The sequence below is a fragment of the Coregonus lavaretus genome (assembly GCF_964263955.1).
Source record: "Coregonus lavaretus genome assembly, chromosome: 3".
Taxonomy (NCBI): domain Eukaryota; kingdom Metazoa; phylum Chordata; class Actinopteri; order Salmoniformes; family Salmonidae; genus Coregonus; species Coregonus lavaretus.
This window is the reverse complement of record NC_139990.1, coordinates 32,775,528-32,788,430: the sequence shown is the minus strand read 5'-3', so window position 1 is coordinate 32,788,430 and position 12,903 is coordinate 32,775,528. Positions and strand designations below refer to the sequence as shown.

General features: G+C 44.7%; 1 protein-coding gene across 1 annotated transcript; it reads right to left on the bottom strand.

Moving 5' to 3' along the window:
• Positions 1 to 6,274: 6,274 nt before the first annotated feature.
• On the bottom strand, positions 6,275 to 11,592 carry LOC311109581 (secretory carrier-associated membrane protein 3-like). The gene is made up of 9 exons (XM_084152510.1): positions 11,144 to 11,592; positions 10,557 to 10,637; positions 10,078 to 10,203; positions 9,678 to 9,801; positions 9,301 to 9,429; positions 8,558 to 8,717; positions 8,337 to 8,438; positions 8,005 to 8,122; positions 6,275 to 7,247 (listed from the first exon to the last, which is right to left on the bottom strand). Exons 1-9 carry the CDS (start codon positions 11,195 to 11,197, stop codon positions 7,095 to 7,097), a joined length of 1,047 nt encoding a protein of 348 aa, XP_084008636.1. The 5' UTR covers positions 11,198 to 11,592; the 3' UTR covers positions 6,275 to 7,094.
• Positions 11,593 to 12,903: the final 1,311 nt, after the last annotated feature.

Below are 12,903 nucleotides of genomic sequence, written 5' to 3'. Positions count from 1 at the left end.
CCTTTTTTTTTTTTAAAGGTATGGGCATGGATCAGAAAACCAGTCAGTATCTGGTGTGACCACCATTTGCCTCATGCAGCGCGACATCTCCTTCGCATAGAGTTGATCAGGCTGTTTATTGTGGCCTGTGGAATTTTGTCCCACTCCTCTTCAATGGCTGTGCGAAGTTGATGGATATTGGCGGGAACTGGCATGTTGTTGTACCCGTCGATCCAGAGCATCCCAAACATGCTCAATGGGTTACATGTCTGGTGAGTATGCAGGCCATGGAACATTTTCTGGGACATTTTCAGCTTCCAGAAATTGTGTACAGATCCTTGTGACATGAGGTGATGGCGACGGATGAATGGCACGACAATGGGCCTCAGGATTTTGTCACGGTATCTCTGTGCATTCAAATTGCCATTGATCAAATGCAATTGTGTTTGTTGTCCGTAGCTTATGCCTGCCGATACCATAACCCCACGGGGCACTCTGTTCACAACGTTGACATCAGTAAACCGCTCGCCCAAACAACGCCTGATCCAAGATGGCGTAGTAGTGCAGTTGTGTTTTTATCGTATGTCTGTAAATAGCCTGTAAATACCCAATTTTTCTGTATTTTTCGTACATATTTCCCTATCAGACTTTTCATCCTTCTACAAAATATACTTTCCTGCAACCCGCCTCACTCAATGTGGAACGGATTCTATTATTGACTTACCTTTATCTAGAATCTAGAATCTCCAGTTGAAACTAGCTAGCCAGCTAACTAGCTACTTGCTATTAGCCACAGCTAGTGGTATTTCACCCAGAACATTGGATTTTTTTTCTGCGGGATTAATTTTAATCACTGGACATTAATCACCGGATATTCGGCCAGTCTGCACAGCGCGTTATCGACCCAGAACATATCCGTTTTTCCGCCGGAATCACTGAATCACTGGACCTTTAACTCCGGATTCATCGCTACCAGCTAGCTACAACAAAACGGACGCTGGGGTCTGGCTAATCATCCTGAGCTAGGCCCATCTCCCGGCTATCTACCTCTCTGTCAACCGGACGGGACCACCTAGTGTTGACACGGAGCCCCGCCGATCCTACACGACTGGTCCGCCGACGAAATCGTCTGATGTGGTTACGACGTTAACCACGAAAATTCCATCCATCTGCTAGCCCCGGCCCGCTAGCACACGCTAGCCGTGGCCTCTTACTCACTAGTGCTTTACCACCGGACCTTATGATAACTCAGCTATACAGCTGATGTCTGCTGGACTGTTCCTTTTTACGGTACTACATCCTGTTTATGTTTAGCCTCAGCCCAAACATTGTTAGTTTATTGTTGTTTCGGTTATTTCTAATTGTACTATATCACTGTAGACCCCCCAGCCTAGCTAAACCTGCCTTAGATAGCTCCTTTGCCCCTCCCCCTATACACGCGGAGACCGACTCAATTGATGCCTCCAGCGATGCTATCTCTTTCATTGTTACCCAACGCTTAGGTTTACCTCCACTTTACTCATATCCTTCCATATCCTTGTCTGTACATAATGCCCTGAATCTTTTCTATAACACCCGGAAATCTGCCCCCTTTATTCTATGTACCCAACGCACTAGAAGACCAGTTCTTAAAGCCTTTAGCCGTATCCTTATTCTAGTCCTCCTCTGTTCCTCTGGTGATGTAGAGGCTAACCCAGGCCCTGCAGCCCTCAGTATCACTCCTACTCCCCAGGCGCTATCATTTGATGACTTCTGTAATCGCAAAAGTCTTGGTTTCTTGCACATAAATATCAGAAGTCTACTTCCTAAGTTTGAGTTATTCACTGCGTTAGCACACTCTGCCAACCCTGATGTTCTAGCAGTGTCTGAATCCTGGCTCAGGAAGGCCACCAAAAATTCTGAAATTTCCATCCCCAACTATAACATTTTCCGTCTAGATAGAACTGCCAAAGGGGGTGGAGTTGCAATCTACTGTAGAGATAGCCTGCAGAGCTCTATCATACTATCCAGGTCTGTGCCCAAACAGTTTGAGCTTCTACTTCTAAAAATCCACCTTTCCAGAAATAAGTCTCTCACTGTTGCCGCTTGCTACAGACCCCCCTCAGCCCCCAGCTGTGCCCTGGACACCATATGTGAATTGATTGCCCCCCATTTATCCTCAGAGTTTGTACTGCTTGGTGACCTAAATTGGGATATGCTTAATACCCCAGCCATCCTACAATCCAAGCTAGATGCCCTCAACCTCACGCAAATTATCAACGAACCTACCAGGTACAACCCTAAATCCGTAAACATGGGTACCCTCATAGATATCATCCTGACTAACATACCCTCTAAATACACCTCAGCTGTCTTCAACCAGGATCTCAGCGATCACTGCCTTATTGCCTGCGTCCGTAACGGGTCCGCGGTCAAACGACCACCCCTCATCACTGTCAAACGGTCCCTAAAACACTTTAGCGAGCAGGCCTTCCTAATTGACCTGGCCCAGGTATCCTGGATGGATATAGATCTCATTCCGTCAGTAGAGGATGCCTGGTTGTTCCTTAAAAGTAATTTCCTCTCAATCTTAAATAAACATGCCCCATTCAAAAAATACAGAACTAAGAACCGATATAGCCCCTGGTTCTCCTCAGACTTGACTGCCCTTGACCAGCACAAAAACATCCTGTGGCGTACAGCATTAGCATCAAATAGCCCCCGCGATATGCAACTTTTCAGGGAAGTTAGGAACCAATATACACAAGCAGTCAGGAAAGCAAAGGCTAACTTTTTCAAACAGAAATTTGCATCCTGGAGCACTAACTCCAAAAAGTTTTGGGACACTGTAAAGTCCATGGAGAATAAGAGCACTTCCTCCCAGCTGCCCACTGCACTGAGGCTAGGAAACAATATCACCACCGATAAATCTACAATAATCGAGAATTTCAACAAGCATTTTGCTACAGCTGGCCATGCTTTCCATCTGGCTACCACTAACCCGGCCACCAACTCTGCACCCTCTGCTGCAACTTGCCCATGCCCCCCCCGCTTCTCCTTCACACAAATTCAGACAGCTGATGTTTTGAAAGCGCTGCAAAATCTGGACCCCTACAAATCAGCTGGGCTAGACAATCTGGACCCTTTCTTTCTAAAACTAGCCGCCGAAATTGTCGCAACCCCTATTACTAGTCTGTTCAACCTCTCTTTCATAACGTCTGAGATCCCCAGAGATTGGAAAGCTGCCGCGGTCATCCCCCTCTTCAAAGGGGGTGACACTCTAGATCCAAACTGCTACAGACATATATCCATCCTGCCCTGCCTTTCGAAAGTATTTGAAAGCCAAGTTAACAAACAGATCACCGACCATTTCGAATACCACCGTACCTTCTCCGCTATGCAATCCGGTTTCCGAGCTGGTCACGGGTGCACTTCAGCCACGCTCAAGGTCCTAAACGATATTATAACCGCCATTGATAATAAACAGTACTGTGCAGCCGTCTTCATCGACCTGGCCAAGGCTTTCGACTCTGTCAACCACCGCATTCTTATTGGCAGACTAAATAGCCTTGGTTTCTCAAATGACTGCCTCGCCTGGTTCACCAACTACTTCTCAGATAGAGTTCAGTGTGTCAAATCGGAGGGCCTGTTGTCTGGACCTATGGCAGTCTCTATGGGGGTGCCACAGGGTTCAATTCTTGGGCCGACACTTTTCTCCGTGTATATCAATGATGTCGCTCTTGCTGCTGGTGACTCTCAGATCCACCTCTACGCAGACGACACCATTTTGTATACATCTGGCCCTTCATTGGACACTGTGTTAACAAACCTCCAAACGAGCTTCAATCCCATACAACAATCCTTCAGTAGCCTCCAACTGCTCTTAAACACTAGTAAAACTAAATGCATGCTTTTCAATCGAACGCTGCTGGCACCCGCCCACCCGACTAGAATCACCACTCTCGACGGGTCTGACCTAGAGTATGTGGACAACTACAAATACCTAGGTGTCTGGTTAGACTGTAAACTCAACTTCCAGACTCACATAAAGAATCTCCAATCCAAAGTTAAATCTAGAATCGGCTTCCTATTTCGCAACAAAGCCTCCTTCACTCATGCTGCCAAACATGCCCTCGTAAAACTGACTATCCTACCGATCCTTGACTTCGGCGATGTCATTTACAAAATAGCCTCCAACACTCTACTCAGCAAATTGGATGTAGTCTATCACAGTGCCATCCGTTTTGTCTCCAAAGCCCCATACACTACCCACCACTGTGACCTGTACGCTCTTGTTGGCTGGTCCACCATAGTGCCCTCTAAGCTCATCACTAAGCTAAGGATCCTGGGACTAAAAACCTCCCTCTGCAACTGGATCCTGGACTTCCTGACGGGCCGCCCCCAGGTGGTAAGGGTAGGTAACAACACATCTGCCACACTGATCCTCAACACGGGGGGCCCTCAGGGGTGCGTGCTCAGTCCCCTCCTGTACTCTCTGTTCACCCATGACTGCATGGCCAGGCACGACTCCAACACCATCATTAAGTTTGCCGACGACACAACAGTGGTAGGCCTGATCACCGACAACGATGAGACAGCCTATAGGGAGGAGGTCAGAGATCTGGCCGTGTGGTGCCAGGACAACAACCTCTCCCTCAACGTGACCAAGACAAAGGAGATGATTGTGGACTACAGGAAAAAAAAGAGGACTGAGCACGCCCCCATTCTCATCGACGGGGCTGTAGTGGAACAGGTTGAGAGCTTCAAGTTCCTTGGTGTCCACATCACCAACGAACTATCATGGTCCAAACACACCAAGACAGTCGTGAAGAGGGCACGACAAAGCCTATTCCCCCTCAGGAGACTAAAAAGATTTGGCATGGGTCCTCAGATCCTCAAAAAATTCTACAGCTGCACCATCGAGAGCATCCTGACTGGTTGCATCACCGCCTGGTATGGCAACTGCTTGGCCTCTGACCGCAAGGCACTACAGAGGGTAGTGCGTACGGCCCAGTACATCACTGGGGCAAAGCTCCCTGCCATCCAGGACCTCTATACCAGGCGGTGTCAGAGGAAGGCCCTCAAAATTGTCAAAGACTCCAGCCACCCTAGTCATAGACTGTTCTCTCTGCTACCGCACGGCAAGCGGTACCGGAGTGCCAAGTCTAGGTCCAAAAGACTTCTCAACAGCTTCTACCCCCAAGCCATAAGACTCCTGAACAGCTAATCATGGCTACCCGGACTATTTGCACTGCCCCCCCACCCCATCCTTTTTACGCTGCTGCTACTCTGTTAAGTATTTATGCATAGTCACTTTAACTCTACCCACATGTACATATTACCTCAACTACCTCAACTAGCCGGTGCCCCCGCACATTGACTATGCAACGGTACCCCCCTGTATATATAGCCTCCCTACTGTCACTTTATTTTACTGTATATATAGCCTCCCTACTGTCACTTTATTTTACTTCTGCTCTTTTTTTCTCAACACTTTTTTGTTGATGTTTTATTCTTACTTTTTTGTTTAAAATAAATGCACTGTTGGTTAAGGGCTGTAAGTAAGCATTTCACTGTAATGTCTGCACCTGTTGTATTCGGCGCATGTGACCAATAAAATTTGATTTGATTTGATTTGTTCGTCGTCAAACCCACTGGCTCCAGGCCATCTATAAATCACTGCTAGGTAAATCCCCGCCTTATCTTAGCTCATTGGTCACCATAGCAGCACCCACCCGTAGTCTGCGCTCCAGTAGGTATATCTCACTGGTCATTCCCAAAGCCAACACCTCCTTTGGCCGCCATTCCTTCCAGTTCTCTGCTGCCAATGACTGGAACGAATTGCAAAAATCTCTGAAGCTGGATACTCTTATCTGGCTCGTCTCAGACCAAGAAGAAGCCGGATGTGGAGGTCCAGGCTGGCGTGGTTACACGTGGTCTGCTGTTGTGAGGCCGGTTGGACTTACTGCCAAAATCTCTAAAATGACGTTGGGAGGCGGCTTATGGTAGAGAAATTAACATTACATTATCTGGCAACAGCCCTGGTGGACATTCCTGTAGCCAGCATGCCAATTGCACGCTCCTTCAAAACTTGAGACATCTGTGGCATTGTGTTGTGACAAAACTGCACATTTTAGAGTGGCTTTTGTCCCCAGGACAAGGTGCACCTATGTAATGATCATGCTGTTTAATCAGCTTCTTGATATGTCACACCTGTCAGGTGGATGGATTATCTTGGCAAAGGAGAAATGCTCACTAACAGGGATGTAAACAAATGTGCACAACATTTTAGAGAAATAAGCTTTTTGTGCAAATGGAACATTTCTGGGATCTTTTATTTCAGCTCATGAAACATGGGACCAACACTTTACATGTTGCATTCATATTTTTGTTCAGTATATTAAACAAGTTACAGTAATAATAGAAGTGATGATTAAAAGGATAGGAAGAAATGCATCATCGATGTAGTTTCCCAGGAGTCTGTGGGGAAGACTACAGTACATCTTTATCAGTCCAGTGAATAGGTTGTTTTCAGAAACTGTACATTGAATAACACGCTCTGCCCATATTAGTCTTAGACGTAATAGGCCTACACTATTTTAGGTAAGGCTACTGACATGATGACTAATGATACTGTATCAGTGAAGTGACCAAAGGAAAGTTGAAAATATTGAGCATATCAACTGATTTTATTAAAACCAAGAAAGAACGACAATGGCGATCATGACAACCACATACAGCATCAACATAATAATAGCAATAATATTACAACCCAAAACAACGTGTTTTTCTCATTTACAGTTATGATTTTGGCAGATAGCGTGTGTAAATAAGTAGGCATTCTCATTTGGGATATCAAAACAATTGACATGTTAGAGCTCACTTTAGCAAACAATAGCATTGGCCACAGATAATTGAACCGTTCGGCTGTTAATTAAGTGTTAAATATGGAGCATCACTTCAGTGCATGCATCACAAACTCAAGTCCCACCCCTTTCACCTACTTTGATGTAACAATTTATCAAAACACCTGAGTCTTGCCTACGTCTTTTGTATTGTACACCCTCATACTGTACCTACCCCTCTCTCCCTCACTCTCTACCAGCGCCCTTGCCCTACTTGCCTGCCTTCCCTCTCTATCGAGCCGCCCCAGTAAAGGCCCCCTGAGCGGCAGAAGCAGTGGCGTTGGCAGCTGCCTGGCGTACAGCCTGATTGGACATCACTCCAGTGGCAAACTCAGCCTGAGCCTTCACGAAGCTGGCACCGGTCTGCCTGTACAGAGAGTGGACCTGGAGGGGAGAGGAAGACAGGCTTTGATACATGATACATATGGGCAATTCCACAGTAACAGAGTGATGCTGAGACTCAGTTTTTCACTTTAAAAAATGTATGTCAAACAAAAAACAATGATTGCAAAGTTAAACAAACCATACAGCTATGTACAAGGACTACTTTTAACAATTTCCACTGAACATTTTACAAAAACACATTTACACAAGAACAGTGCAGATGCAAAGTTTGGTAACAGAATGACGGCACAAACTGTTATTCTGTTACCAAACTTTGCATCTGCACTGTGTTTTATTCACTGGAAATTGTTAAAAGTAGTCCTAGCGCATAGAGTTCCATGGTTTGTTTAACTTTGCAATCATTGGTTTTTGTTCGACATACATTTTTGAGCGAAGAATCTGAGTCTCAGGATCACTGTTACTGTGGAATTGCCCATATCTCAACACCATACTCGCTATCAATCTGAAAACAATACTGTAAATAATACTCTGAAAATTCAAAACAATTACTGTGGACAATTCTAAATGTTTATTGACATAGTGGGTCAAGATGAAAAATATGTGAGAATCTAGGTGTATATGTTGTTGCCTTTTTACCCTCATCCTATTCCTTCCTCCCCCATGTTGTACTTCATTCCAAGCCATTGTCTACCTACTGTAATTGCTCCACACTGTCCTGATTTGCCCTAGCATACAATATCCTTTAGACTGGTTAAAACAGGCTAAATTCCCCTCCCTCGCCTTCATTTCAGGTTACCCTCTTGAGCATGACGACCCCCATGGCAGCCTGGGCAGTGAATAGGATGGCATTGAGCATCATGATCACACCAACAGGCACGCTAGTCTTCAGAGCAGCCAGACTCACAATCCAGCCGCTGAGTGGAACAGAGACAGGGAGGGAAGGAGAGAGAGAGACAGTCACAAAGAAAGAAGACAAAGAGAGACGGGAAGGGGGGGTGAAGAGTAGGTGTATGAGGAATGTACTGTATAGGAGATGTAATACAGTAAAGGTAAAGTAAGATATGATAGTAATTGTAACATAGTCGTAAGATCGCCCTTATCAATGGTTGGCTTGTTTGTGGCACGTACCTGAAACCCCAACCAGGAATGCCAATGGTCATGATGACATAGAAGATCACTTGGACAAAAAAAATGAAGAAGAAGGCGAAGAAGTTGAAGGAGCTGTCACTCCTGAAAAAAAAAATGCATTCATAGGTTCACTGTAATCTGATATAAAGAGGGAACATAAATAGATCATGTCCGTTTTGTAATGACAAGCCACTAAATTGGAAATGTGCAATAGTACGCACCTGAAGGCTTTGTACACAGGCCTGTACCAACAGACGAAGGAGCAGGGGGTGAAGAGGAGGACCCAGAGGATGGCCAGGCCCAGCCCAACACCACCAGAAGGATCCACACAGAACAGACTCAGGCAGGAAATTAAGTTAAACGCCAGCACGCAGGCTGTGACTACGAGAGGGGGAGAGAAAGAAGACAGAAGGAAGAGCGTAGGATGGGTGAAGTGAGGAGGGAGAGCAAGGGAGTGAGAGAGGGGATGAAAAGTGATGAGGAGAACGGATGTGAAGAGTAGATAAAGGGGGAAAGGATGAGAAAAGGGGGTCAAGACAAATTAGATAAGGGAGGTGACAGAGATGCAGACCAGAGATGGGGGGGATGGATAGGTATGTAGGCAAAATAAGAAGAGAAAGGTGGGAAGGTCAGAACTACAGTTTGGATATTAGAGCACTTTAAAGTTTCATTGGAAAGGAAAGGGATAAAGGGATAAAGTTACATTGGTAAACTGAATGCACACAGGTGCACTTTTTGATTAATGTATCACTTCTAAATTGGTGTAAATTATTTTGAGAAATCTCTACGTTTTAACATTGTCATTAAGTATTAGGTAACATTCTTAAAGTGCTTAACATTTTCATTAAACATTTAATCTAAGCATTACTATAATCATCATTCTTTCATGGAAGTGTTACTTATTACAGATTACTTCACCAGACAGACAGCAGACAGCCAGCCAGGCACAGACGGGGAAACTCACACATCCAGTAGTAATACATGATGGAGACAGTGCGTTGGAAGCTCTGGCTGATCTCCATGTTGATGTCTTGGTAGAAGCAGGGTCCCACAGGGCAGAAAGAGGGCAGGGGAGGCCAGTTATTCTGACGAGCTGACAGAGAGATTGGGGAAGAGAGTGTGTTACTTCAAATGATTCAGCAATGGGAGAAATCTTTGTTTCTTAATGTTACAAGTGCAGTTAGGAACCAGTGTACGTTAATCCTTCCATCTCCGATCCTTCCTTTATTAACCCCTCCCCCCACCCCTCAATCATTTCATATCAGACATATGGATCCACTTTTTTCTATCAAACCAATCTCTATCATCATCACCACCACCACCACCTCCTCCCTCTCTTACTGGCTCCAGGGCCGAGGGCATGTGAGTCCAGCTCCCTCTCCCTCCTCTCCAGCTCGCGGGCTTTCTTCTCAAGCTCTTCCTGCTTCCTCAGGAGCTCTGCTGTGGTGGCGTTGACCGCGGTCTGCTAAAGAGAGAGAAGGAAAACGTCAGGCTTTAATAGAGCTGAATATAGCTCCATATACCTTAGTAGAAATACTGAAGTTGAACTTGATTTAGTAGAAATTAGTCTGATAAGTTCAGGTGCTCCATGTCAAGCTAGTAAATAAACATTGGGAAATGTAATTATCATACAGAAATATGAGTTGCTTGTCTATGAGTATTATTTCTAGCTGAATAAGGGTAATTATATAACCTGTACAGGTGACTCCTGACAATTGTGTAATACATATAGAACAAGTACCTGGGGGGTGAAGGAGGTGCCATAGTTGCGGGAGTCTGTGGGTGTAGTCCTGCTGGGTGGGGTTGTTGCAGTAACAACAGGTTGGGGGTTGGATGGTACGGTGGCTGCATAGGGTGGTGGTGGGGGCTAGAGAGTGGATGACGACAAGAAATCGACCTATATCATTACCAATAACGTTTATAATAATCACAAACAACGAGTGGCTATAGAGCATATGTCCAAACAACTCTGTATGGGCGTGGAGCATCGTGGCATGTTACCATGTCCAATTGCTTGGAATGTAGTAGCATTCATGCTACTCTGCCGAAGCACATCTATGACGAAAGACGCAATACAGCTAGCATATGTAGACGCCATCTAGCTAGCCTATGTACTCCTGTATGCATTATTACCATACTGCATTACTATTACTGCATATACTGAATCTCCAAATCGTTCCTATTCTGACACAAAGGCATAGATAACTACACATCTCTTACCCCATTTTTATTGTCAAATGGGTTGTAAAGATCCAGTGTGGCATACTCAGTGTTGCTGCTGTGTTGAGTCACTGCAGGGTCCTGACATACAAACAAGATAAACGTCACTAACAGAACATCATAAAAACAATCACTCTGGGCTACGTCATTGAGATCCTATTACTATTTTATTATATTAAATTATTATAATTCCTAATTCTATGACATACCGTCCTAAATGACACCCTACTCCCTATATGGTGCAATTCTTTGGACCGTAGAATCAAAATAGTGCCCCTATGTAAGGAATAGGGGCCCATTTGGGACGTTCCCTTGACCACGTAAGTATCAATATGTTCTCTTTCATTCAATGAGCCCTTTGAAAATGTTTTTGTGTAAAGCTACTAGATATATCATTAGAATAGCCTGGGTTAGAGCATGGAGAAAGCAGCAAAATCACGTCATGAGTAACAGCACGTCTGCCATTACGTTACAGTGCAACAGGCGAAACATCATGCCCTTTTCACCAACATTGTAATGTTAACAAAAAAAAAAGAATAAAAGAACAGTAGCTAAGTAAAGTATTTTACGTTTGCATATCATATCACCTGGAATGGGTTGTGGTCGTCGCCTGGTTTCGGAAAACTTGTGTATTTTGACATTTTTTTTACAGCAATTCTGTATGTCCTGCTCAGTTCAAATAGAAAACCTATCTACTGACACAACAGTTAACTAGCTAGCCAACAACCTGTTTCCCGTTATTTCGGAGGCTGTCTAGCTAGCTATATTCTGCTGACTTGGTTAGCTACTACTAACAAGCTACAGCTCCCTAGCAAAAAAAACCCCAAAAAACTGTTAGATGTTATGTCTGTATCGGGGTTGTCATCGTCTAGCTAGCCAGTTGTTAATATATTTAAGTTATAGATTTATCGACGTTTCTCCTTCAGTCGTATTTTTGCTTGCAGATTCCCTTTGTTATTGCCTGCAATAACAAATTAAAAAAATTGGCCGCTGAACAAAAACAAATGTGATCCAGGAAGTAATGTCATGTGACTGCGGCTACAAGAAGAAGCACGTGCGCAGTAATGGGGGCGGGGGCGTTTGTGCTTAGCCGAAACCGCTCGACTGCTGCAGGCCACATGTATATATTTTTATTCCGCAATTAATTTGATGATATCCATGCCACTTCATTATCACGAAACTGTTGATTTCCCCCGCTTTTAATTATGCCCAATGTGGAAGGCACACATGGGGGTAGCGTAGCAATGAACAGGTACGTGCACTTCTCTGCTACTGCCCTCAGACATCCTCTCCTCCCCTCTGTATTCCACGCAACTACTATATTTATTATATAGTTTGAAAAATGTGCAATGTAAAAGGAAAAAAGAGAAGAGGTAGATTTCCATCCAGGAGAAATTAAGAAAAATGCTGTCCACCACAAGGTGTCACTGTCGCTCCTTGAATTAATAGGCCAGTTCTTGCCTTAGCCCTGGGGAAAAAGGAATAGAGCTGGAGCTACCCAGAGCCGGGCTACTGCACCTTGGGTCAAAGAAAGAGGAGAATGATAAAAGTACTAACTATAATCTTATAATTGTAACCAGTGCTTGATTACAAAAAAAATTGAAATAGGTGCCGGTACTCATGTTGGGTGCTGGTGTGGTGATATTACTTGCAACCCTAGAACAAGATGTTACAAGTGCAGATTGCAAAGAGGCTCTGTAAAAACCAATTTTAAAGCCAATTTATGCTTGGTCTGGAGATGCGATCTGGAGGCTCCGTATGGAGGGTTTGATGCAATAGCGGCTCCTCTGGAGGCTTGCAGAGGCCAAATCGAGCTCCGCAACGCATTGCCTTGCGCCTCCCAAATGTTGTAATAATGTGTAGGGCTCCATATTGCTCCGCATTAACATGATTGGTTGACTGTAGGTGGGTGCGGGAGGTCCTGTATATAAAAAAGTCACTTCCTTGACAACTTCCTTCATAACAGCTTTACTCTGCTCCACTAAGCACAAGAAGTATGAATGCTCAGACTTCTGTGAAGGCCGCATCACAGTAAATGCTGTACAGCCACTGCAGATGTTGGACTGACCATGCAGGGCCTTTTATGCTTGATCTGGTAGTTTAGTGGGTAAGAGCGTTGTGTGTTGTGCCAGAAACCGAGAGGTTGCTGGTTCTAATCCCCGAGCCGACTAGGTGAAAAATCTGTCTGTGCCCTTAAGCAAGGCACTTAACCCTAATTATCCTGCTCTGGATTTAGCGTCTGCTAAATGACTAAAATGTAAATCTGGAAATGTGATCTGGAGGCTCCATAAGGAGGGTGTGACTCAATTGCGGAGCCTCAGCTTGCAGATACCAAATCAAGCTCTGT

Bases quoted from the DNA above. Each gene is read 5' to 3' on its own strand.
- LOC311109581 (XM_084152510.1), bottom strand. From the start codon at position 11,197: ATGTCAAAATACACAAGTTTTCCGAAACCAGGCGACGACCACAACCCA. The intron at 8,718-9,300 runs GTGAGTTTCCCC...CCCCTCTCGTAG, and splicing joins CATGTATTACTACTGGATGT to TCACAGCCTGCGTGCTGGCG. The intron at 7,248-8,004 runs GTAACCTGAAAT...TCTCCCCTCCAG, and splicing joins GGGTCGTCATGCTCAAGAGG to GTCCACTCTCTGTACAGGCA.